This window comes from Pagrus pagrus (assembly GCF_965226575.1).
Source record: "Pagrus pagrus genome assembly, chromosome: 7".
NCBI classification, from domain to species: Eukaryota; Metazoa; Chordata; class Actinopteri; order Spariformes; family Sparidae; genus Pagrus; species Pagrus pagrus.
The window spans coordinates 16,164,495-16,191,452 of record NC_140191.1 but is presented as its reverse complement, the minus strand read 5'-3'; the positions used below and the strand labels follow the sequence as shown (position 1 = coordinate 16,191,452).

The window sequence follows — 26,958 nt, the reverse complement described above, 5'->3', positions numbered from 1 at the left end:
CACACTCCAGACGGGACTGCTTAACTGCGGTCTGGAGCACACAGGCATGGGGCTGCGGAATGTGCATACACTGGGAGGGGGGTTGGGACAGAGGAGAGAGGGGAAGCACAGCAGCGCCTCTCTCCACTCATCATGGCTCTCCATATTTAGAGCACACAGAACGTCTCTAATGAAGGCAGTCGATCACTTTGATTCCCTTCACTGGGGCCAAACATCTGGCTTGACGCTGTGCGTCTGCTCTAGTGGCATTCATGCCATGTGCACCACTTATTAAGGGAGGGAGCCAATCTAAAATGGGACTGGGTGTGCACTCAGCAGTTAATCATGTAACGGAGGTCACTCACATTTGCTTGGATCTGTTCGAGTCTGTTTAACTGACACCCAAGTGAGCCCAATTCAATTGCACAGCAGTATATAATTTTACAAAAAAGTTTATTATCTTTTAAAATGTTTGTACACTCGGTATGACAATGTGCTTACACAATACTTACAGTAGAGTAGGGTGGAACTTACTTTGTACATAAAAAAATAAAAAACAATCAAAAAAAAAGAGAAAGAAAACGCATGAAAATCTCCCCGGCCACTGAAATAAAATAGAGGGTTGTGAGTCAGCGGGGTCCTAAGTTTGACAGACTGATGTGGGAACTGCATCAGGAGAGCTGAGCTGGTGAGGATGGGTGGGCTCACTGTGCTCCCCGACCCTACTCTCCTGCATACAGCTTAGGTAATTTTACACATTATTTACACTTTCAAACGTGAAATGATAGTCCTTTTACAAAGTGTCTGTTTATTTAAACATTCCCAAAACTATTATTCAATATATTCACATATAAAGCAATGTACATATGTGGATCTTTGTTTAATGCAATTTAATAGGCTTCAACAAACTATGCTAATGAACCTACCATGACAACTGTAAAAATCTTGGAAATGAATGAGCAACAGTTTGTGGAACAAGGCCAACCGAAGTGTCTCGAACGTCTCACTAAGACATATTAATGATAAAAAGAACCAGAACACACAAGATGTTTAGAAACGGTTAAAACTGCAATGCTACGACCTTCATGTTCAGCATTACTCAGGTTAGACGAAGAAACAGGGCAGGAGAAATTGCTGGACAGGAAATGAGGAAAAATTGATACACATCTAAACAGCACATCAAACATAGCATTCAAACCCTGCTCCCGGTTATTATACATAAATTGATAAAAGACACGGAAATATTCATCACTAACCCAATGGCCAACCTGCTGGTTATAGGCTGATCCCTAAGTGTATTGTGAGTAAAAAGCTCATCCGGTGAGGGCACATTACTTGAAGGAGACATGGAAAATGTAGGAATTTCCATAAGGATGCCACGCTGACCTCAGCCTACTTCATGCATTCATAAAACAACAGAGGCTCCAAAGTCTTGTGGTTGAGAAGGCAGGGTTTGAGGAGTGGAAGCTTGGACCTCCACAGCTCAGTTAAAAGCAGCACCAGATACAGAGTCAGTGGCAGGGGGGGTGGGGGGGTTGAAGCGTGCACAAGAAAAAGAAAGTGTGGGAGAAAAAAGGACTGTTTAGTCGTTTAGTCATTGATCCATTTTTAACAGTGGAAAGTAACAAACAAACTTTGATAAACATGATACCAAAAGTTGATTCCGTAGAGTAATCCTCATTCAGGGCTAGAAGAGTTTAAAAAGTGGAATTGAGGTGATCATCTCGGGAACATTTAAGAGCAACAAATGGAAAAAAAACAAAACAAAAATGCTTAAAATCAAACAGTCAGTGAAAACATTAGTCTCTGTAGCACCCCTCAGTGTCATCCATCGTGAACACTGCACCCACTTGCACCTGGAGTTTCGGGTCGTTCAGCGACACTCGAGTCTCCGACAGTCACTAGAACGGGGCTCCTCAGCGATCCCTGGGGCCTGGAGACCTTCTTGGGCAGCAGTGCAATTTTTAGTCATAAATACGCGTCATAAACTACTTCACGGTTCAGGCTGGCCAGTACGTACATGAAGGAGTGAATGGAAAGGCAGATCTGTGCTTCTCCTGTGTCAGCGCACAGTGTGGCCTCTGAGGCTAGTACACCTCTGTGTCCTCCTTGGGCCTGTACACGGAGCCAAACCTCTGCATGTACTTCTTGATGTACTCCTTTGTCTTGTGCTTCACGTTCTCGTTACACTCGAGGTCCTCGGGATTGGTGCAAGCTTTCAACTCCTTATTCATGACTCCGTGAGTTAGCTAGAAAGAGATGAGAAAAGAGTTAGACTTATTTCTTGTCACCACACAACAGTAAATTATATAATTACAATGTATACCTAAGCTGTGGTCAAGTGGTTGGATGGTTAATTCTCTTTTAGTGACTTTGCGCTTTATAATTTTAGACAATAAAACGCAATCTCTAAATGAGTGAAGCCAGACTCGTCTTTCTGCTTATTGTGCCCATGTCCTCAGAGTCCTGGTATGTCCAAGTTGCGCTGAGTGCAAACCACTCCCTATATATACAATCCATGGACCTACCAGGAAACATGGAAAAACAGAATGCTGCCCTTTGAAGAAACGCTGGTTGAAAAGAGCTTTTGGAAAGGAATGAGTAAAACAAAAGGGAGGGAGATAATAGTTTACATGTACAATGTGTTCTTAGTCTCGTCCAGAGGCACAATACAAAAACATTTGGCTCGAGAAATCGTGGGAGCTCAACTATTTAGCTCTGGTTTGAGGGAAACTTTGAAAACGTTTCCTTTCAAGTGAAAAGCTGACCAATGCTTTCTTTGTGCTCTGACCACACCGAGGCCAAGGAAAGGTTTAAAGCTTCTCAGCATTAATGGAAGTTCTAACTGCTCGTGTCAAACATCTTCTTTGTTTAATCTTACCTTTCGAGCCAGGTGTTTGAAGTCTTCTGTGTTGCTGATGCGTCCAAGTTTGCAGTCTGGCTTCCGATAAGGATTTAGACATTGCACTATGAACTGGGACATCTGAGTAGTACACACAGACAAAGACTTGTTAGAATATTGTTGTAGAATAAGTTAAAACAAACCCAAATTTGGAGGAATAGCTAGCTCCACATAGATGACGGCAAATTGAATCATGCAACAGTGTTTAGAGAGACTCTGACTCACCTCTTTGCGAAATGTCTCTTTACTCTTTTTAGCCAATTCACTGGAAGTGTCAGCTTCAGCGGTCTTTGTGGAGAACTTTAACGTCATAAAAGAGATGGATGTTACCATTAAAATGCATGTTTGCAAACAAATACAATTAGTTTCACATGAAACACTTGGCTTTTCAAGTAGAACTTGTCACGAACTGACTTCCTTCCAATTCTACTTCTTTCATCTGCTTGTCAGACTTTTTCTCAGCTGTAATAGAAGACAGGTCGTCCATGTGTAACTTTTGAAGTCAGGCAGAGAGAAAAAAATCTACCTTAAATCTAAAGTGAGACCCACCTGTGCTTCAGTTCAATCAAACATGGCAACTGCCTGCAAAACAGTAGCTATCAAGGTCAGTGGGGCATCAAACAGCACCTGCTCACTAGCTACTTGACACAAAGCAGGGATATCCTGCCAGGATGCTGCCTGTTCGGCCTCGGCCTTCAACAACAAAGGCAAGCAGGCAGCAGCTGATTGCCTATACCCACAACAAACTGGTGAGCATCAAAAGCGAGCACGAAGGATTCACACACACACACACGTAGTGCCAGGGTATGGAATCCAGAGACGGTGAAATCTGACTCTTTACAAGTGCAGAGCATGTGCCGTTGTTTCAAGCGCTGGATGCGGACACCACCACTGTCTAAACACATACTGGGAAATGGTCCATGACCCTGTCGCTGTTCTTGGCGGGAAAAGCTGCATGAAAAACTTAGATCTCTCCACCTTTTTTCAACTCCGATACATCTTTTTAAAAAGAGACAAAAGGGACACTGGCGTAGTTGGACTATAATACAAGAAACCGCAAATAAATGAATGCCGGGTCAACCAGATGGTTCCTATTATCCTCAAAGTCGGGATAAAAATGAAGAGGGAAAACAAACGAGGCAGAGGAAGAAGAGATGAGCAGAGCCACCCCTCCCCTCATGGCCTTGAGGCTAAGGGACAGACAGCTGAGCAGGGGGTGGGCTGAGTGGATTGTCTCTCCATATCTTTGCGTCCGTGTAGATTCTGATGAAGCCATTTTACGGGGAGGAGTCACAAGACTCAATGAATGCGGTGTCTTGCTGAGCTTTTTTTTTTTTCCTCTTGAGACACAGCTGAAAGCAATCACTCGTGCAGCATCTTCAATTACCTCAAGGAACAAACACTGTAATCACGCTTTGCATCCAAGCACAAACTTTCTGGGAACCAAAATGAAAAAGTGAAGAGGACACTTCCTCATTGTCAAATTAAGAAACCTCCAAAAAAACACAACTCTAACGCACACCTACATAACACACTTTGAAAATGGTCGCTGCTAAAAATCTCACCTTGGAAGGATTCTCATCATAGGTGGGTGTTCCCAGGTCCATCTCTGATTCATGGTCCACACTAGTGTTGTCACTACTTCCTTCCCAGGTTGGAGGATCCCACTGTGTTTGCCTAATGCAAAGACGGAAGCAATGTCAGATACATGCAGGGGGTTTGTAGATGCACATACACACACAGTTCACATGAAATTGGAGAAAGAGTTTTCCCAATGTCCAGATTTAAAAGTGATGTCCCTATTTGAAAAAGGCAACTGGCACTACTTTTTGTTCAAGATACAATGGTCAGCACACCTTTTTGACAGGTTAAATGCCATCTCAACAGAGTTATACAATTTGCACCTGAGCAGTAGAAGACGCTAAAACGGTGTCTCATGGTTCAACTCATCATTTCTTGCTGTTAATGTAAGTGAAGAATGATAACACACAGCAGTACCAACCTTGTGGCAATATGGTAGTAGTAGATCTTGCCTTCAGGGTCCCGGGCCACTTTCCAGTTGGGAGGTAGGACAATAGTTTTGGGTTTGGGGGGAGAGGGAGGAGGCAGGTCTATCACATTGTTGGGTACAATCATTTCCTGAAGAGGAGATTAAATAGAAAGTAAGTGGAAGTTGTAAATCACGAGGCTTCACTTTAAAGTACCTAGCATTTCCTGGAGTGGGGAAAGAATCTTCTGATTCACTTAAGCTACATTTTGATGGCAACTGCAGTTATAAGTCATACATGATTACATTTAGAGTCTCATTTACAAATGGAGCCCATGGAGCCATTTCCTTTATTTGTGCTAACATTAGTCACATCTTAAAAGGCACTTCATCATGATGTGAGACAGATCTTGGACCCACATAACTGCAGCGCTCAAGAGTTGCATCATTTAGATGTATACTACCCCCTTGTGGCCACACTGAGACAGAGGGTTATCTCATAATCACAAAGAGTAATAGCATAATTAAGATTTCTTAGAGTCTCAAAGATCCCATAAAGTGGAGACTCAAACTGCCCAATAAACTGTTGACGACAATGAATGCTGTTCAAGAATATAACTCCTGCCAGTGACATGATTACAAATGCATACCTGTAAAAAGGAGGGAGATTTTCTGGGACACAAGCAAAAACAAGTGGAGTGAAAGTGTTTATCTTCTTCTTGGGACCTGTTTCATCCACGTTAAGCAGCAAATGGAGCGGTACGAGGGCTTAAGCGAGTGCAGGGATGAGTGACTCGTGCCAGGCAGGGTCGTATGTGCACGCTCACCTCTGCCTCTGGGATGGGTTGCTAGGTATGACAGGGCAAACTCCCCATTTGATTAGATTCATGAGGGAAAATTTTACCAATTCAGAGCACAGCAGGAGAAAGGGTGACTCCCGAGTGTTGGCAGGTATGCAAATATTAAAGTAATCCTAATCCTCCTTTTAGACATAACTTATCTGTCAATGTGTTTTGTCTTGCCCCATCATCCTGTTTCAATTTAAGACATCCTTTTATGAAAAGCTTTAAGCTCTGTTATTTATTTTCCGGGGATTATGTGCAGTCGTCTCTCTACTCCACATGGTTTAGGAACTAAAGTAATTGTGCATGCATTACCTGTTGGACAGTTTGAGATGTGACAATGGTAGTGACTGTGCCTCCCTGCTGCACCACCACTCCCTGCTGATGACCAGGATACACTGGCTGGCCATGCAGGTAGCTGGCTGAGGGTTCAGTGTATGCCTTCAGACACACAGAGTACAATCAGATCAGACATTTACTCCAGATGTCAGAAATGGATTACCACTCTTTTAGTATGTGCTGTATAATGTCGTAGTGTTCAATAATGAGTTAATACACATGATGGATAAAAATTTGTAGTCGCTGTGTAGTACTTATTTGTAGTGCTTTTTATCCATCTAGATTGTCTTCCTGAGTGTTGCCAAGTTTTCGAGTTATCGGCCTCAGAGATGTCTGCCTTCTCTTATGTATAATGAAACTAGATGGCACTCCATTTGTGGTGCTCAAAGTGCAAAAAACTACATGTAAAGAACTCAAGATCAATGCCTGACAATAAATCGTGACCTGGTTACTCAAGATAATCTACAGACCTTAATGTGATCAGTTTCATGTAGAAGCTATTTTTCTTCTAGCAAATACCCGTCAACCATATCACTACGTAGAAGGATGAAAGGCTAGCTAATATTACGGCTCAGCCTAGGAGGACGCCATTAATCAATTAATTAACATCCCTGGCGATCTTGAGCACGAGCCTCTTATCTGTGAGTAGACACAGTTTACTTTTTTTAAATTTTGGGGTAACCTGGCCCTTTAACGTCAAAGTTTATTCCACATTAATGGCAAAAATGTATTAATTTATGTTCTAGAGAGCAATTAGAAAATCTAAGCACAATAACATCACCAGAGGATATCAAAAGCAAGGCAATAGCATCCTACCTGTATAACTGGAGTGTTGGCCTGAGGGTAGGCGGTGGGGATGCTGTAGATGGTTTGGCATGGCTGGCCCTGGTAATAGATAGCCGTCTGTGTCTGAGCCTGTGCTGGGGCTGTGGCGTACTGCTGTGCAGGCTGCGTCTGCACAGTCACTGCCTGCTGAGTAGTGGGATCCCAGAGAGTGGTGTAGCTCTGCTGGCCCTGTACCTGAGGGGCGGTTTGGGCCGGCACAGAGAGGACAGCTACTCCTGCATCCTGGGTGGCTACGGTTGGCTGCGCATACTGCTGAGGGTTGCCAGTGGTGAGGTTGGTGGTGGTGATGTGCTGAGAGAGATTAGAGACTGGAGTGGCCTGAGAAGTGGAGGATGGAGAGGTCAGTCCCATGTCTGAGATAAGACGCTGGGGAGGAGTCTGTTCATAGGCCAGGGTGGGCTCAACCGAAGGGGTGGGTAGCAGTACCTTGCCAGCATTGGGGTTGGAGGGATCCACAAAGGTCTGGATGGGATATCCAGGAGGGTAGGTGATGAAGCCAGGGCTGGAGGCATAAGCCAGAGCCGGGTCATAAGCCATAGTTTGAAGCTGCTGCTGCTGCTGCTGTTGAAGCTGTTGTTGTTTCTGGGCTTCCCGCTGAGCGACCTCCTGCTCGAACAGCTTTCTCCGCTCCTCTGTGGACAGCTTGTTGCGCTCCTTGGTGCCACCTCCCCTTGGAGTCTTGTTGGTGTTCGATGAGTCAAACCTTGAAAAGCCAGAAAACAAGACATAGACATAGATTACACTGTGCTTGGAGGATACTCCATAATGATGCTCCAATCACAAGACTTTGCTTACCGTTCCTCGGTGCGTCGTGTGCTCCTCTCGTAGGATGAGGGTGGCGAAGAGGAGCGTCTCCTCCGTCTCTCTGTGCTGCGTGGAGTTTTGTCAGAGACTCGGTCCCGGTCCCGGTCCCGGTCTCGGTCACGGTCTCTCTCTCTTTCTCTTTCTCTATCTCTTTCTCTGTCTCTATCCCTGTCTCTGTCTCTGTCCCTGTCCCAGTCTCGATCCCTGTCTCGTTCCCTGTCTCTGTCATAATCTCTGTCTCTGTCGCGTTCCCTCTCTTTTTCTCGCTCCCTTTCACGTTCTCGGCTACCAGAGGGGGTGCGTGGCGTCAAGGCTGTGTCTCGATCTCGGCTGCGATCTATGAGAAAATCTTATTAGCCAAAATCATACAGGAACATTCTCTGCTAATAATCAGTATTGGACTAAACTTACCATTGGCTTCCTTTTCCACCTGACTCTTCTTTGGTATTCTGTACACCTCCTAAAAGGACAAACACAACTTTGACTTCCAACCTCGGAAAACAACAGCATGCAAACAGATTACAAACAGAAACAGGACATTACTTGACAGTTTTTATGCATATGCCTTTAAAAATGACTCTCTTTGAGCTTACCTTCAGATCCTTCCAACTTTCCAGAAGCCTGGCGGCCATGCCACTTATATCCAAAGCACTGAGTTGGGGCTCCTGACTCCTCTCACTCTCCACATCTGAGACACCTTCCTCTTCATCCTGAGATGGAGTTCCTATCACTGATGGGTCCACAGGGGTCGCTATGACCTCAGAGGGCATACTGGCCTCTGGGGTCTCAGAGCTGGGGGCATCATCAGCAGTAGATTCACCAGGCTGAGCCTCACTGACAGGAGGTTTCTCAGCCTCTTGTGTCTCTGCCTGGACTTCCATATTCTCTGAAGGCTGCTCAGATGAAAGATCAGCATCATCTGTTTGGATGGACTGACTCTCTGCCTCAAGAACATTCACAGTAGGCTGGTTTCCTTCAAGTTCAGCCGTTTCTGTCGCTGCCTGACTGCTCTGCTCCTCCCCACTCTCCTGTTCTTCACTGGACTCTTTTGGCCCCTCAGGTTCATCTGTCTGACCCTCACTCGTGTGCTCTTGCATCTCGATATCCTGCTCCAATTTCGGTTCTGTTTCTTCTTTTACCTCCTCAGTTTGAGGCTGGAGTTGACTGCTTGAATTCAACTCAATCTCTTCCTGTTTCTCCTCCTTCACCGACTCTTCCGTTGTTACTTTCGTTGGATCTGCTTCTTCAGACACTGGGTCGGCCTTCAACGGTTTGCCATCAGGAAGTCCGGCTTGTGAGGATTCCTCTTCCTCCTCATCATCGTCCTCCTCCTCTTCCTCTTTCCCATCTGATGCTTTGCTGGCGTCAGAGAGTGCGCTGTCCAGACTGTTTTCACTGATGATCTTAAGGCGGCGGTACACAGCAGGTTTGGATGTGTCACCATCCAATTCTGGTCCCATTTTGGTGGAGGAACCATCAGGAGTGTTGAGGGGTGTTTGAGCACGAGAGGTGTTCTCACTGGAGTAGCCATCCATCTCAGCAGGCTGAGGGAGAAGTTTTGTCTGGGCCCATCGCTGAATGAAGGTTAGCACTCTGCTCTCCTCCAACATGTTTTTAGTAGAGATAGGCAGCACAGCTAAGGTCTTCATAATCTGTAAACGGAATAATAGATCATAAGCGATCAAATAGCAAATGGCAGTGTATATGACTGCAGGCTCTAGTTAATTCAATTGAATGTTATGAATGTTTTAAGGCAAAGTCAGTAACATAAGTCACCTCTAACTGCAGTTTGGTGTTATTGGCACTGTTGCCTTTAGCTTCAGAAAGCTCCACCATGAAGATCCACAGCAAAGACAATCCATGATGGTCTAGGAACTGCTTCAGGCAGGATGGATTTTGAGTATCCTGGGCAACACAAAAATATCATGTTACATATTGCAAATGATAATGTGCAAATGTCAAGAACATAAACAAGGCATCAACCGCTCAGGTCATACTTGTATGAGTTTGAGGCAGATGAGTTTTTGCTCCATGGTTTCCACTCGGACCATCAGTCTGCAGAGAGACACCACCTGTTTCTCATCATACAGGCCTTCTCCATTCTCCAGTAATGCCTCCAGCTCCTCATCAACCTGAGGAAGGACAAAAGGATTTCATCATCAAATATAACACATCTGTTTTGGAGATATTGGCACAGAGACATTTTAGCCTGCTGCATATAATCCAGAGCTGACGTCACTATGGCAAAAAAAAACCAAACAATGGTTGTAGCTTGCGAATTTAAGCTGATCCATTAAGTTATTGTGGTTGTGGCCCTCTTGTAGAAGTGTAACCACATCAACATTACTGCCAGCCAGGTGTAAAAACAATATAAAGGCACACTTTTAAATATGACTGAAGTAACTGACCGTGGTGAGAGCACTCTTTCGACTGCGGTCTTTCTTCATCTTCCCTCCAGCTGCCCGAACACTAACTCTGTTCTCCCCACCCAAGAAGCCTCTGCAGCTGGGTGCTCCACAGAAGCACTTCTGTGCTTCTTTGCTGTAGAAAAAGATCAGACAAAGGTGAAATCACCAAGGGTAAACCATCAGTTGGGTTGCAGTTTTTGACAAACTGAGAATGAGACTCAAAAATCAACCATCTTACTTTGGAATGACATGCAACAAAAGCATAAACACCACAAAATACAAGTGTGGGAAAAAAATAACTTGAGAAACAGTACCCATATCTCTGGAACTGGTAATCAAAGGTCAGTTCTGTTCCTGCAGTGACAGCCTTGGTGGTGAAGAACCCAACTCTAAGCTGGCCATTTACAGTCCACTAGATTTGGATAAAAATCATCATCAGGTAAGACAGCTTTCAGTAAGTAAATCTGAAAGAGTTTCAGTAGAGTGCTTTCTATAGCCACTTTACCTTCTGGGTCTCACAGTTGGGCTCGCAGCTATGGTTCATAAACCGAGAGCAATTACCCTTCAGCGTTGCATCGATGATCTGAGGAGACATAATGCAGTGTAATTCTGCTACTTTATCTGAATCGTTAAACCAGATGATTAAATATTAACATTAATTGCGATGTGTCATATTATCACTTACCTCATTATTCTTTAGAGACATGAAGTAGTAGTGGATGTTCTTATTGCGAGCATATTCTTTCACCCTTGTTTTGAACTCTTTGTGGTCCAATACCTCCCCGCAGTACTCCAGTACAAAGGTGTTTCTGAGATTGCAATAAAAAGAAACATTGACAATCATCATCTCTCTTTCCAAACTTAATATTTAAGAACATTAGTTAATAGCCACAAATGGCACATATTTTGTTTTGGAATGGAATTACTTTTTCAAAAACAACAACAAATGGACACCTTTACTATGCAGCCTAATGCAATCCAGTAGAGGAGGTAGCATGCACCACAACATCAACTACTAACTTTGCAAATCTTTGAATGTTAAATGCTAGAAAAACATCTGAAAGTGTTGTATTGAAAGCTTTTAAGAGGCTTACGAAGCCAAGTCTTTAGCTGCCCGTAGCCCCCAGCCCTTGTCTTCTGTGAGGATAACATCGAAGTCTGCATGTTGTTTCATTTGAAAGCGTCGATTGGAGCAGTAGACTCCATTCAGGCACCGTGAAGAGCTGAAAGGAAAAATTCAAAACGTTTTTTTTTATATTCCCGGGTTTTCCTAAGAAAAATGTGTAATTTCAAAATGTTGATTTCTTATACGTTGTCACAGCTATATCTGTATTAATTGACTTACCACTCAATCATCAGCAGCCGGTTTAAACAGTCTTCCCCGCATGCTAACACTCCCCTTGACCGCTCCTCTCTGGGCAGCACTGGGCACTCGCATTGCATTCTCTTGATATCTCGGTGAGATTTGCTCTTCTTTCTGAAAAACAAAACAAAACAAAAAACAATTGAAAACCGTTTAAGATCAATCTTTGTACAATCTTAATATTTAGTTTTGGTAATCCGGCTAGACAACACCTTACCTCTCGGTCAGATAGTGGTTCTCCTCAATCAAGTCAAAGTATGGGGGCATCTTCTTAGCCTTGGAGAACTCTTTCCATTTATTGGAGTCGTGGAAGTCTTGCAGTGTGAGTGATGGACGGTGCACCTCAGCTTTGACATGACTTTCTTTAGGGACATCGGGATCTGCTTGTCGCTCTCTCTTGCCTGCAGGCCCGGCTTCTGCCTCATTGTCGGAATCTGACTCAATCTCCGGACGCCTTTTCTTTGGAGGGCCCCGGCCTCTGTGGGGTCTAAAATGGTCTTCTTTAGGGGGGTCGGGCACAACGGAGCCTCTGCTGTTGCTGCTTATTTCATAACCTTGTACAAAGCTTGATGACCCAGGAGTGATAGGTCCGATGCATTCAACAGCTGTTTTACTGAGATTAGATGATTTATCCCCACTGTAGTCCTCATGGTCATTGGTTAGGGAGTCAGGATGGATTTCACCTGCAGGATCCTGATAATGCTCATGCACGTGGAGGTAGGTTTTTCTGCTAGTCTGCATGTTAGGGGATTGGTGGTTCCAGGAGGCACTACCCTGCATGTGCTCTTGTTCCTGGGGAGAGGTTCCTGTCAGTTTAGTGTTCAGTAACTGTGGCCCGTGACTGCTATCAGGCTGCTGGTATGTACTACTGGGCAGTTCCGCTTGTGAAAAATCCCAACCCAGGCTGAAAACATTCTTGTCATTGATATTGTCAGCACCGGAGAAATCCCCATGTTGGTAATGAGAAAATATCCTTTCACCTCTGCTGTTTACACTATGCTGCTTCTGCCCTTGCTCACACTGTCTGGAGTTATCAAGGCTGTGGGCAGGATCTGTGGCACTTCCATGGGCACTGATATGACCAGCCATGTAAGGCTGGGCACTGATGGAGCTGGAGCTCTCTGAGTGACTGGTGCTATCGATCATATTACTCTGGGACTGACACAACATACTTGATGAATCATTCACACCACCACATGGACCGCTGGTCTCCAGAGTGGAAGAACTCCCCTGCCTTTGTTTTGGGACTTCACTGATATTAACGTCAGCTGCTAAATTAGCATTCTGCAGTTCAGAACTATTAATTGGAGTGCATGACGAAGCTCCCGTGTCCCGTGGATCCATTGTTAGGGAAGAATTCTTTGGCACCACCACCACAGAGTGCAGTCGTTTTATAGCCTCGCCACAATCGGAGTCATACTCCGAGTTGTCACTATCACTAGCCTCACTCTGACCTCCAAATGCATCCTGATTTAGTGCACTTCTCTTACTTAATTTGCTCTTATGAACATTGTCCTTGGATTTTTCTTCATGATCATCGCCATTCCAGCTCTGCATTTTTGCAGATTTGTCGACCTGTGATGTATCATTTATGTGCAGAGGCTCATCTGTGTTTGTTTTTTGAGAAACACTCAGTTTTAAGTCACAATGGTTAATGCTGGTGCTTTCACGTAAAGGCTCACTTTGGTCTTTGTGTCTGTCGGTCATAGATGTGCTGGCTGAGCCGACTTCCTGCTTAGAGATCTCAATCTGCTTCACCAGTCTGGAATGTGTTTCAGCCTCCTGCTGAATAGTATCTTTAACGTCGGAGTCTTGTAGGCAATTTTCTATAGAAAACTCAATTTTTTTGACAGAGATCACTTTTTTAACAGTAGGTTTACTCTCTGCACAAAGTGTCCTTTGTGAATTATCACTCTCTGAGGTGTCCTGCCCAACAATGTCCCACCTGGACTTTCTGGTAGAACTGCAGTTCTTTTTAACAGCATCCACATTTTGCTGTTCAAGTGTTAGCTGACTCTCAGATTCAAGACATGATAGATCAGATTTGAGCGGCACAAGTGTGCCGCACTGCGTGTCGACTGGCCAAACCACATTCGGCTCAACAATCTCTGGTTTAGTGTTCTGCTGGACATCATATGTAACAGGTTTCTCTGTTGTATCAAGTAAGGACGTTGGCTCTGGTGAGCAGTCAACAACTTTCTTGTCCGGGCTGCACATTATACTATCGTTACTACTGCATGAATTTAAGACAGCTGCATCTGAGTTCACATGTGGTCGGTTATTAGAAGAAAGGCTATCCTTCTCATTGGTCAAGTTTTCCAGGGTGGCATTTACATGCTCTAGGCTTTCACTTGAGGTTAAAGCTGAGGCATTTTCATTCTCAGTTTCAAGACCTGAATTTGTTTCTTTTCTCTTGCATGAAGATTCTTGCAAACTCTCATCAGTGTACGAGACCATCTCCTTAAAAGCCTGATTACCATGTTCGTTTCCACCTTGATGGGAATCGGGTTTTTCTTTTTCACTCTGAGAACAAAATTCCGTGGTGTTTGCAGATGGTGGTGCTTTGCCAGGGCTGTGAAATATGTCATTTGATTGTCTATCATGTCCGCTGGTTTTCACAGAAGATTTAGGAGGGGTCATCTGCTTTGTGTCCGACCCACTGGTTTTCTTTTGAGAGTTTTTACAGTTCTCCTCAGAGCCAGAGCTTTTGTCAGAGGCCTGGGATTTCCCTTTATGATCAGCCTCAGAGTCACTAGAGCTGCTTTTTGGGCGTTTTTCGTTTGTCTGAGAGTGGGTATGTGTACTGGAAGAAGAGGATTTGCTATTGGTCTCTGACTTGTGATGGGAGCTAGATTTACGGTAACTGGAGTCCAGATCAGGAGAGCACTTGCGCTGGGAATCAGAGTCTGATAATCGCTTTGAAGTCCTTTCAGACTTTGATGACTGTGTTCTTTTATCCAACTCTGAGGAGTGGGGCGAATCCGCAGATTTGGAGGAGGCTTTCTCAGATTTTGAATAGGAAGATGATTTTGACTCTTTATATAAGCTTGAATGAGCAGACGATCTGCTAGAGTCACTTGTCCTTGTCCTCGTCTTCCTGTGGTCGTCCTCAGAGTCAGAACTGTCCCGAGTTCTGTCAGTGCGAGAACGAGAACGTCTTCTTTCTCTGCGTGGAGAACTCCTGTGTGATCTCCGATCAGATTCATGATAGTAAGACCTTTCGGAGCGTGATCCTCTGTCACCTCGGGATCTCTCTGATCTGGAGTGAGATGAACTTGTTCGAGACCCTCTTGATCTAGACCTTGATCTAGACCTGGTCCTTCTGCGATCTTTGTCTGATCGAGATGAGCGTGATGATGTGTGTCTACAATCACGGTCCGTTTTGGAGTAACTAGAAGACCTTTCATGATTCTCTGACCGCTTAGAGGAACCTTTTTCCTTTTCCTCAACATGTGAACCAGAGGAAGACTTTTTTACTTCTTTACTTCTGATGTCAGTGTTTGTTTTACTTTTGGAGTCAACTGATTTGCGACTGGAAGACATCTGGACTGAATCACCATCAGATTCTGACCCAAGGGGAGCACTATTAGATTGAGACCTGGTTTTCCTTTTGTATACCGTACTGTCCTGCTCAGCGCTGCTGGAACTCTCTCCATCCTTTCCTGAGGAAGCAGCGGGCTTCTTGAGGCTAGGGGTTACCCTCGTTTCAGAGGCTTCGCTTTGAGCATTCTCAGAGGGGCTTACACTGACGGCATTCTGAGGCTGGGGTGTTGGGAATTCAGTTACACACTTACTTGCTGATGTCTGCAGAACCTGCGATTCAGGGGAGTGCGGCTCCTCTGGTACAACAGATGTTGGTGTCTCTTCAGTCACAGAGACACTGAGAATTTGCTTCTTGAAATGCATCTTTGCTAAGTCCATTTTCTGTTTAGTAGCTGAGGTGACAGGTGTTTGAGGATGTGCCTCTGCTTTTGATGTTGGCACGGGTGTCTGCTTTTGCTCAGTTTTGCCATCCGTATTCTGTCCTCCTTTGTCTGGGGTCGACGGTGACAAGGGTGAGGGAGGTTCAGCGACAGACTTGTCGGGGTTGGAGGGGATGAAGAACGGGCTCTGCAGTGGCTTCTTGGTCGGTGCGAAGCTGAAGGACACTTTCTGACGACCCTGATCCTCAAGGTTGACCTTCATCTTGGTACCTTTAGGCAGGAGATGGTTGGATAGCATGACTCTGGGAGACAGGCTCTTGATTAGGGCTGCCTTGGAAAGGCCCTCTACCTTTACCTACATTAAGAGACCAGAAATAAAGCTTTAACCTGGGTTTCTTAAAAATTGTGAAAACAGACATAGGGGTTGTTTCATAACAACAGCTAGTAAAATGCTCAGAAATAACATGGATGGCAACAAAAAGCAAATGTTTACACTCTTGTAACTTTGTTAAGGTGATACTTACCGAGGCACCACTTCCCTCCTCTCTGTGGTTACATAAGAGCATCACAGGAACATAGAAAAAGAGAATAAAGACAGAAATAAATGTACACAGTTCATGCAGCATTACATGCAACATATTTAGGATCATCAGTACAAGAAAGTAAAATTCTCAGGGTGAATTTTCAGGATGTGAACATGTCGGTGACCATATTGTGTATGAGCCTATAACTGTTAATGATATTGAAGCATCTGTGACCCAATCTACAACAGTGTTAGGCATACTCTTTCCACTGCCAGCTCCCTGCAACTCTGTTTTCCCTAACCGTCCTAGAGGGTGTTATACTATTAAAGAGCATGCTTGAGATTTGTCTCCAAGTTTTTGAATTTTATCTGAATCACATCATCTTTACAATTTTTGTTATTTACAAATAGTGGAGAGTGACAGGAAATGAGGGGAATGACTAAGATGTGAAATAACTCCTATGATAGATTCCAACTCAGGGCAGCCATATTATATTATGTCTCAATGCTACATGCTCAACTTGGGGCTGTGACAAACAGTGAGAGGGAATAATAGATTTGATAGAAAGGTCAATGAAAGGAAGTACTCCTGGGGCTGTTTATTTGCCAATTGACTGTACATTTACAGGATTTCCTGAAACCTGTAACGGAGGACTAACCATGAGAATAGCTGAAGGAAGACAGTGGGTGGTCATAGTAACTTACAAACATAAAAATGTGTTATTTATCTAAACAGCACTTTAGTAAGGTTGTGAAAATAAATCTGTATTTTCCAACTAAATGTATCAACATTATGGTGTTTCTTGCTTTAAAAAAAACAGTACATTAATATCCAGCATGATATAATTGTCTTGAAAAGTCTTTTTCTTCACTTGAAGGTAAATGCTTCACTGCTTTTTTCTCGGAGACATGGCAGCAAAACAAAAGAGGAAGTGCACTCAATGTTTGCATATTTATGTAATACCAACACAAAACAAAGTTGACCAAATGACAAAACATTTTGATTTTTCTCTTTCAAACAATTTCTGAAGACTAAAGCAACTAACATGGACACTGGTTTGGGTAGAAGCACTTTTTCATAGCTCAGTTTAAAATAAAGTAACTCATCAGAAGACATACTGAATATCTTAAAAACTTGTATTAAATTTAACCTAAGCTGGATGTTTGGATGTTGACTCCAGTGGAGAAATGTCCCCTCTTCAACCATTTTGAAGCTGGATTATCATTCTTTAATGAACCAACTCAAGCTCTCAGTGCCTTGCTCAACAGCAACAGCAGGAGCATGACTTTGATGTAGAAAAAAACTGGGGCACCCATATGCATCCCATGAAAACGTGAAAAGGGCATGCAAACTAAACACAAGATGGACAGGATGGTTGTTCAACTCTGTGACCTGTCTCTTATTGTCAGAGTCACCATGCAGAGAAAGACAATTTTGTGATTTTGTGATAAACATTATTTAATCAATTTCATTCAATATTTTTCCTTACACTTAACTTAAGTAAGCAGATCTTAAGTCGAGCCAAGCAAGAACAAAACCCCAAAAATCAAACTGTTAATAAAATCTGGAGTTTATTTATACGATCTGTGAAGGTCCCTTAAACAAGGGTGGAAATATCTCGACCAACTAATAACCTAACCGACTCAGATTATATGGCTTGATTGTCGACATTGCTGGGACTAGCAACTGGTGATGCAACGTTAAAAAAACCAGCTGATGCAACAAATCAGAAAAGAGAAGCACAGAGGTGTTGGCATTAAACATGTAGAAAGTGAGTATCGGGCTTTTGTTCCTCCCTTTTGTCCTATTAAAGCGTGTGTGTGTGTGTGTGTGTGTGCGTGTGTTCTCCTTAGGATAGGCTCAATATGGGTGCAGGGCAACAATTGGGTCATTTAATCCTGCTGGATTTCATTTTTTCCTTTTTCTCTGTGACCTTCAAAATGAGACACTTCTGCAGTGACATTGTTACATAGAAAGGGTTATACCAAGCTGCTTGCAATACCATGATTAATGGACTGGACCTCCTAGACCAAGAACTTCAACTTGACTAGACAAGAATATTTTACACCAAATGCAGGAATGTTATACCGTCTGTATGGACAAGCGTTTCATGTTTAAAGCTAATAAATAGAAACCATCTGCAAGCGTAACTGAATTGTTCCTATATGGTGACACATAAATAACTGGTACCTGACATTATCTCTCCCTATCTTCTTTCCCATTTATGATGATCGGTCTGTTTATGCAAGTAACTGAAACCATGCACCTTCACTTTGCAAAACACAACCTGTCCATACACTGGCCAGTCACAAATGACAACATAAATAGATAACAAAGACAACATGTTATCAGTTTTTTTTTTTTAAAAAAAAGAGCCCAAGACTTTTTGCAGAGAGGAGAGTCTTGAATTTTGAATTGTCAATTAAACTATAAATAGGCTGACGATGACCTTGATGTGAAAATGTTTACACACTCTGCATCCAAAAGAAAATATAACTTGGCAACCACATAAAAATCACTTCCAAAATTTGTATCAAACTATGCTAAGCAAGACACACACTGTGAGCTGCATTTTGTGCTGTCTAATACCTTATCTCTGACTTGAGAAGAGTGTCCATTGAGAAACTCGTCTAGGATTAGAAGGCCTGAAGAGGCTGCTGGCCAAGAATAATCCGAATCAGAGAAATGAGCCCTCCAAAGTGACGCCACACCTGACAAAAAGAAAAATAAGGTTGCAATAAATGGAGTCTTGTTTTGTCCACAACAGCTTGCAGCTACTCTGTCAGGAACTTTTATCATTTCGATATCACATAGCGAAGATGCGGGGGGGGGAAAAAAACTGTTTTGCAAACTTAAAAGTGTTTGTGTTGTTTATATGTACACCCTGTCAGAAAGTAGTGGTGTCACATGCTTTTAACAGTTGTAGTATTAACGGCTTCTGCAGGCGTCCCTTCCTGTGAATCCTGTTATCTGTCTCTGCAATGTGGTGAAGAATCCAGCTGCACGTCTTCATATTTATGTCCCTTTTTCTCAACTTGGTGAACAGTTCATCTCCCCTGCTGGCATCACAGCAGCAACAAAAATAAAGATTGCTCTCACCTGTGGTCTATTTATAGTGCTATCATGGTCGCAGATAGATGAAAAACATGGATGCAGGGCGAGAGGAGAGCATACATCTCATTATAAGACATGTACAACGCAAGCGAATGGCCTACAGGAAAACAAAGGGTGTCTGTAAGTGTGAGGATAAATGTGAAAGGAGACATCTACGCTCTCATGAAAACAAACAGTGACTGCTTCCAAGCAAATGAGGAAACTAACTACAGCATGGCCTGAGCGGGAGGACTGGATGCAGCCAAAACATGGCCTTTAAAAGGATGATTGTGCCCACTGTGAAAACGAGTAGAGGATGTGTTGCAAACCTCAGTTTAGCTACATATGCTATCAAAATTCCCTAACTAGTCGTACTACACCCAACATGTAAAGTAGTAAGCAGACAGGCGAGGCGGCAATAACTTAGCTATCTGACTGCGATGCTGGTTTACAAAAAATATCAGAACCAGCTAAGCTAACTTGGGTAGGCTAACGTTAACAGAGAGCTGCCGTGGGCCATCTTTAAAGATAGCGTGTTGTGCTATATATAAATGAATGTTAATGTGGACTAGCCGGCAACGCTGTGTTTGGAAATACTAAGTGTGGCGCCTGACTTGCTTATCTGGTACGCAGACGAGGCTTTCATTTCTATACACGAAGACGGCTGGGCAATGAACTCTGCTAGCATCGGCAGCTAACGCTAGCTGTTAGCTAGTTCTCGCACTGTAACTAGCAGCCTGGAGGGCTAACGATACTGTTGTTAACTAACGTTAGTGTTTCACCTGTCGATATTTGATATGTAAAGTCATAGTAATTAAGGTGTTCTTGACTAATTGGAGAGTTCGTCACTTTTCTAATTGAATACACAAACAGAGAGGGTTAGATATAACGTTACGTTTCCGTTTTAGGACATAATGGAGCCGTGTTGGAAAGTCTCTGCACCCGGCTTTGCTAGCATGCCAGCTAATGTTTTGTCTTACTTGTGTGTACTCCGATGGCTAAACCACAATTAACGTAACGTTGAGTGAAAGGCAGCGGTTCACTGGGTACTCACTTTACGAAGTGCTTAAGGTCACAAGGATCCCCCATCTTCGAAATCACCTGCGATCGGCCCTTTGTGAAACATCAAGCAACAATGTATGCCGACGTCAAATCCATACGGGGCTGTCGGAAATGATCGTCGGCTCAGAGGCTCCGCTGCTGCTGCTGCTGCTGCTGCGCTGCGCCCCAGCTTCAGCCTCGGTCAGTGTTGATACTATCGAGCTAGCATGAGCTCACATTGTTAGCCAAGAGTTACAGGAGAGATCGAGAACACTTACAAAAACACAAGCCAAGCCCCTCAAAGAGTCCTAATTTTGTCCACCTGTAAGTGACTATAAGAGTGACAACCTGAGCCGCTTGAAGGATGATGAACATGTCTTTGGGGATACCTTTTTATTCCACACACTGGACCGCACAGTGTCTCTCTTGCTGTGGCTGCTGCGCTCAACAACATCACATGATGTGGGAACATAGCTGGCGCGAACCCTGGAGCGCACTGCAACCATGCGTCTTACTGAATAAAATATATACACACAACACTACTACAGTCCTGGATACCTGTGAGAAAACAAGCAGGGGGGTAGTGAGGGAGATACGTGACAGCACAGAAGCAAAGCTAAAATGAATGACACTGTGTTTTATTTAGTTGTCATTGGGACAATTGAATAAAAAAGAAAAATCACTATTTACAGATAACATGGAGCAATAGTCCCTGCTATCTCGTCTATTAAAACAAAACGAGAAATCGTGACTTATAGATTGTAATAGTCGTGTCATTCTCTGAAGATCTCAACTATGCAATATATTCTGATCTGTGTTAATATAAAGAGAAGCTATAAGCGACTCAATAAAGACTGAATGTCATGTTTGTAGAAATGGGAAAGGAATTTATCATCAAAGGTCTGTTGGACAATTAAAAGTAGCAAGTGCTGTATTTTAATATTTACATGACAGCCAGAGTCTCTCTGTAAGGGCATGGTGCTATACTCCCCTGTACAGTAGGCGGCGGCATGCAGCTCTCACGTTGGTTTACACCTCGCCGTTAGACTTAACAGCGAAGAAGAAGAAGACTAAGAAGAAGAAAAAGACGAAGAAGAATCGAAAATTCGAGACGAGAGACGCGTGACTGAACTTGATCTGAATCTATTCGCTATTCTTGATTGTGGCACGACAATCAGTGCTTGTCAATTGTGTAAGTTTTAGAAAAGCCACATCGAGGTGTTATAAATGAGGAATGCATCGTCATTGACGTAGGCTAGTCTTACCCGTTAATGGAGCTAACGCTGAAGCTAGAGGCCTGGCTGGCTACATAGCTAACGTTAGCAATGCTCGACATCCTGCTGAGCTGTGTTCAGACAGGATGTTTGCTTTGCTACCTTCATAGCTGTCAAACTACGTCAGCCAAACAACGTTACAAGTAGTTTGCGAGTAAGCATGTTTTGAAGATAACGCCAATAAACTTTGCGGTTGGCGATAAAATGCCGGCGCTATGAATGGTGACAGATGGCGGTGTGTTTTTGGGTAGTTGCGCTGATGCTACGCTGCCACTGTTCCGGGTTGTCACGCACTTCCTCTGTAAACAGGCCATTGCTCGGTTTTTCTCAGTGACTAGCGTTAAACTTGAATCATGTGACTGATATTTATAATTTGGCTTTGAGTGCCATGGTTTGTGAAAACCCCACGCCAGCTGCTCTGATGTTGTGGTGCTAGTGGTGAAGAGCGTTGTGTGACAAAGGTCGTATTGTGTTTACAGCCCAACACGAGGGGCTGAAGTTAAAAACAGAACCGGCTTTATAGGTCAAGTATGTGTCTGCAAGGAATTTGACTTTGTTTTTGACTTTTGCTAACTTTGTGGTGCACAACTGTGTACTATGTGGTGGCTATGTACAGCCATATTGTAGCCAATTTGGCTAAATTGCCATTTGCTTTCACTCCATTTATTGTGGGCTTTGGTTCAGAGGTCTGGGAGAAAGCAGCAAGCCATGTCACAATGATTACCAAGCAGCAATTAACTTTAAAAAGCCTTAAAAGTAACTTTTAACCATTGACCCAATAAATCATGTTCTTACAACCTACGAAAAAGGTTAAGTACAGAACTACAATTCAGCCCACACACAGCCATAATTACATTATCCAATATATTGGTCAGGCTCTAGCTATGATGTCTGAAAACTCAATTTAAAAAAATGCAAATAATTATAAAACACAAATGTTGTATGAACTTGTTATAAATTTGAAAGTTTTGTTTGATGCTATATGAAAATTATTAGGCTCACTTTGGAGTGAAAGACTGTTTTGGCATCATATTCCAATTTGTATTACAGTTCAGTGATCAAGACTGAAACACCTGTATTATAGTTGGTGAACACAAAGTTAGCAAAGTTCTGATTCTTTGGCAAGAAAATCTCTGTTGGAAAATAATGGGAGGAGCGTGAGAAGACTATTGGCCTGGGTGAATGTGACTGGGTCACGCAGAGGGTAACAGGAAAAGGGCAGACGGCCGCTGTTGGATTAACCAGAACACCAGCCTCTGGAATAAACGGACTACAGCAGCGGAGTAGAATAACCAACTGTGCGATCCACAACCAGTCTTTTTTCTGACATTAATGGAATATTTTGGAACTGCTGTTAGAGGAGTTGGAGCAAAGCAGCGATGCAGTGGATGAATCTTGACAAGTGACGAGACATTCTGATTTCAGTGCTTCCCTGCCAGTGCGAGGTTGTGCGTCCCTCGTAGCTATCATGTATGCCCTTAACTACGCTATGATAGTATGAAGTTTTAAAGGCACAAACAAGGGGCGAGCAATTTATAACAGACATACACACTGTCTTGGCATTTGAATTATTTCTTTTAGAGATCAGTGTTTCTTTTGGTGCTTTATTGCTTGTGGTTCCTGAGCAACAGATTTGGGAGTGCTTTGGTCGGATCGTAGCTGTTAATGATGTAGCAAATACAAATGCCATGTAGATATTATGCCATGATAAGCGTTATTGTCTTTGCTGTGCATTAGCTGTCTCCATGTTGAAAAACTGCCTTCTTTCAAGTCTGCATTTCAACACCAAATTTGTGATGGATCAACAAGGCTGTCCTTTGCTGAAGGTCCCTCTAAGTGCATTGGAAAAATACTTGTTCACAGTTCAACCCTGCGGTTATTGATTACTTTGTTGGCGGAATAATTTGAAATGGTTGGTAGGCTTTGGCCAAGATTAGAAACTAGCAAATATTTTTATTGACTGTTTGCCGTCATATGCAATATTTTTTATGATATTGAACAGCTATTACAGTATCTTCGGGCTTTGATTTTGGCAATGGTGGCAGGACACTTGCTGATATATGACAAGGTATTGCCAGTTATTGTGATATGCTGCCAGTGTGGCAGTATTTCGGGTTTAAAGTGGGAGAAAATGGCGGGCAAAGGGATTTGAAAGAGGCTACATGTCGTCTTTGCTGTAATATGTCTATTGCGATATTATGGCGGGACAATATCGTGATATAAAATTTGGGAGATCACCGAAGCCTAATGGGTGGTGTTAAACTTGGAACATTTCTCACCTACCATTGTGATGCACAACACCTGGATGCAGCATTAATGTTTGCAGAGAGTCCAAATTGTGAAATGATGGCTACGTTGGATAATGATAGAAATTGTGTTGCTTGTGTTGTCTAACATTTTATAGTGTATGGTGATTGCTGTTTCAACTATGTTTTGAATATTTGAATATAATATAATCTGAATATACAGTAAATTAAGATTTTGGTTGGAATTGTGATGAAAAGTGGTTTGTAATACCTTTTATCAAGGAGATTTTCACCATCCATTTGTTGTTTGGTTTGTGAGCAGGATAAGACAAAAACTACTGAATGGATTTCCATGAAACCTGGATGGAGGATGGGTTTCAGCTCAGAGTAGACCCCATTGTCTTTTCGTGCAGATCTGGATAAAGGGATGGATCCAGGGATTTTTTCTCACTTGCTTTAACATTGCAAGATGGGATGTTTTTTTGGCATTTATATTAATTTTTCAGGGAATATTTGCATGGATCTTGAAGAAGAAAATGATTAGGTAGCTGGTATCTATGAGTGAGTACATTTTGATGAGGATTTTAATTAGAATTATTCTTCTACAACACAATGGATATTATAATTCCAGCTGCATTGTTTTGTTGTTCTCGTAGCTGTTGCAGATCTAGTGAGCTTAAATGAAATTGATTGGATTAAAGGGGACTGTTGGGCCTTGGCGGAGCTCTGCTAAGTGCCATTTCGGTTTTAATTACTCTAGCTGCCACTTTCATTATGGCAAAATGTGTTGGTTGATATCGTGTGTTGGGAGTGCAAGCTGCAGTATTTGTTGAATTGTTGTTGACTTCCCCAATTGGAATTTGCCCGTTTTTAAAATTTTGCTGTTGTGGGCATTGATCGTAATGGTGTCCTTTGTCTCTGACATCCTTTATCTAACATTGCTATTCCAGTTCAGTGGTGTGATATTGGAATGCCAGGAAATTGACGCTGAGCTAGAGAGGCTCTGTTGGGAATAATCCTATTCTATACCCTTCTGTCTACAGGTGCTGTTGTTTGTGCTACAGCATGGCAGTCGTCATCCGTTTACAGGGACTGAGAATCACAGCGGGCTCTGAGGATATTCGCAAGTTCTTCACTGGCCTCAAAATTCCGGATGGAGGGGTGCATATAATTGGTGGGGAGCGAGAGGAGGCTTTCATTATCTTTGCTTCAGATGAAGACGCGAGAAGAGCCATGATTCGCTCCGGCGGATACATCCGTGGTTCAGCTGTGACATTGTTGCTAAGTAGTAAAACAGAGATGCAGAGCATCCTCGAAAGAAGTACAAAAAGTGCGGAGCTAGATCAGAAGAGGAGACTTGAGGAGAATGCAAGACGTGATAGAAGATCTGTCGACCCTGACATGGGCAGGAGGTCGGGTAGCAGATCTGGTCATACCCCTCCCCCCCAGCACCAGAGGGCTTCAAACGCTGATGAATTCCTGCACGTGTTTCTCAGAGGAATGCCCTTCTCCGTGACGGAAGCAGAAGTCCGTGACTTTTTCAGTGGTTTACTTGTTGAGGATGTAGTCTTGTTGATAAATGCAAATGGTTTAAAGAATGGGAAAGGTCTTGTCAAATTTGCAACAGGAGAGGATGCGTATGAAGCCCTGAAGAGGGATAGGAGATACATTGGGTCCAGGTATGTGGAGGTCTCCCCAACAACAGAGGATGAATGGCGCCAGGTTTCTGCTAAAGTGTCAATGGATGTAAAAACAGGCAACAACTTTGAAAGGGAGAGATCACCTATTCGCAATCAGAGGAATCCACAACATCATGCAAGGTCAAGGTCACCTTTTGCCCAGAGGTCCATTGCTCCTACTGATGATGAGTACTGTGTTCTGTTAGAAAATATGTCCTATGCAGCAGAAAAAGAACACATAAAAGACCTTTTCCGTAACGCAAAGCTCGAGGATGACCAGATCTTACACCTAATGGACGGAGATGGGAAAAGAACCAGAGCCACCTTTGTGCTCTTCAAGAGTCTGCGTGACTATTGTGATGCCTTATCTCATGAAAAAAGGCTGTTTCTCAACAGATGGGTTTCTACACGCCCAATCTCAAGAGAGAAAATGATCTCTCTTCTGGAATCTCAAAACACTGGTGACAAACGTCCTGGGGACTCCGAAAGGTTTCAGGAGAGGCCTCCATCTTACCCCAGTGATGCTTATGACTCCGAGAAAATGTGTCTGTTTGTGCGAAACCTGCCATTTGATGTTCGGAAAGTTGAGATCATGGACTTCTTCATTGGGTTTAATGTCACAGAAGACAAGGTGTTCATGCTGCGTGACCATAAAGGTGCTGGGGTTGGAAAGGCTTTGATTCTCTTCCAGTCCGAGGCAGAGGCCATGGCTGCACTTTCTCTCAATGGACGAAGATTTCTTGGGTCGGAAGTCATACTGAAATGCATTTCACGTTCACAGATGCAGCAGTTGGGTGTTGAGCCACCAGTGGTGCAAGAGTCAATTGTGCAGCAGCCACGGCCAAGAGAAGAGCTGTTCTCGGGCAGGAGCAGCGAGGCACTCTATCAGCCTGGTGACACTGATTACCCTGACTTCAGGGTTCCTTCTGATGGTAACTTACCAATGACTAATGTACAGGGTCATAACCAAGGAGGCTGGGATTATGAGCCCTATTCAGGAGGCCCTTACACTCCACAAGACAGGGGTAATGGCGTCCGTGGTGGCTTTGGTCCCTCTGAGCAGCATTTTGATGGTCCCACCTGTGTGCAGCTAGCTAACTTGCCTTTTCAAATCAGAAATGAAGAAATCTATGACTTCTGCTACGGATATCGCATTATCCCCGGATCTGTCTCACTGCAGTATGACCCAACTGGAAAACCTAAAGGATCTGCAACTGCATTGTTTGAGTCCCGTCAGGAGGCATTAACCGCAATTCAGGAACTGAGTGGAAGACCAATAGGTCCAAGAAAAATACAGTTACTGCTTGTGTGATGGTGACATTGCTTTACATGGCACCTAACATGTCGTGCAGTGTGGTTTAGACATACACACAATGTTGATTGACGCAAAGTTGATTTCGGAGAAGCATTTGCCTTTTCTTTAAATTTGGCATGGCTTTATGTGATTGTGAACACACTGACTTTAGCTATATAGTTTGTTTGTTTTTTCCCTAACTGAATTTTAAGAAATGTGATTAGACATTATAGTCTGAAAAAAAAGTTTTGTATGCAATGTTCATCTCAGAAATACTGAGGTTTTTGTTTTCATAAATACTTTTTGTTTAATTCAAATGGTGACACAATGGGAAAATATATGTACATTTTGTTTTATCATCTGGTTTTTGTGAAAAGTTATAAAAATAACAAACAAACCCTTGAATTGTCTTTT

At 43.2% G+C, this 26,958-nt stretch overlaps 2 protein-coding genes across 5 annotated transcripts; one reads left to right on the top strand and one right to left on the bottom strand.

The window, feature by feature from the left end:
• Window positions 1–415: 415 nt before the first annotated feature.
• Window positions 416–20,496, bottom strand: setd2 (SET domain containing 2, histone lysine methyltransferase). 3 transcript variants are annotated; one of them, XM_084357044.1, is made up of 22 exons: window positions 20,065–20,496; window positions 18,507–18,628; window positions 15,918–15,939; window positions 11,688–15,748; window positions 11,453–11,584; window positions 11,202–11,330; window positions 10,793–10,916; window positions 10,613–10,690; window positions 10,422–10,519; window positions 10,108–10,240; window positions 9,697–9,831; window positions 9,476–9,604; window positions 8,293–9,351; window positions 8,111–8,159; window positions 7,691–8,036; window positions 6,866–7,598; window positions 6,026–6,151; window positions 4,884–5,020; window positions 4,447–4,558; window positions 3,107–3,181; window positions 2,861–2,962; window positions 416–2,228 (listed from the first exon to the last, which is right to left on the bottom strand). In XM_084357044.1, the coding sequence occupies exons 2-22, from the start codon at window positions 18,533–18,535 to the stop codon at window positions 2,067–2,069; spliced, it is 7,971 nt and encodes a 2,656-aa protein (XP_084213170.1). In that variant the 5' UTR covers window positions 18,536–18,628; window positions 20,065–20,496; the 3' UTR covers window positions 416–2,066. The 3 variants fall into 3 exon arrangements, with proteins under 3 accessions (XP_084213170.1, XP_084213171.1, XP_084213169.1); XM_084357045.1 differs by lacking the exon at window positions 18,507–18,628 and having other exon boundaries at window positions 6,866–7,213; window positions 7,322–7,598; XM_084357043.1 differs by lacking the exon at window positions 18,507–18,628.
• On the top strand, window positions 19,573–26,958 carry rbm12bb (RNA binding motif protein 12Bb). Of its 2 annotated transcripts, none has more exons than XM_084357047.1 (2): window positions 19,573–19,635; window positions 24,615–26,958. In XM_084357047.1, the coding sequence occupies exon 2, from the start codon at window positions 24,637–24,639 to the stop codon at window positions 26,560–26,562; it is 1,926 nt and encodes a 641-aa protein (XP_084213173.1). In that variant the 5' UTR covers window positions 19,573–19,635; window positions 24,615–24,636; the 3' UTR covers window positions 26,563–26,958. The 2 variants fall into 2 exon arrangements, with proteins under 2 accessions (XP_084213173.1, XP_084213172.1); XM_084357046.1 differs by lacking the exon at window positions 19,573–19,635 and adding an exon at window positions 21,144–21,243 and having other exon boundaries at window positions 24,615–26,957.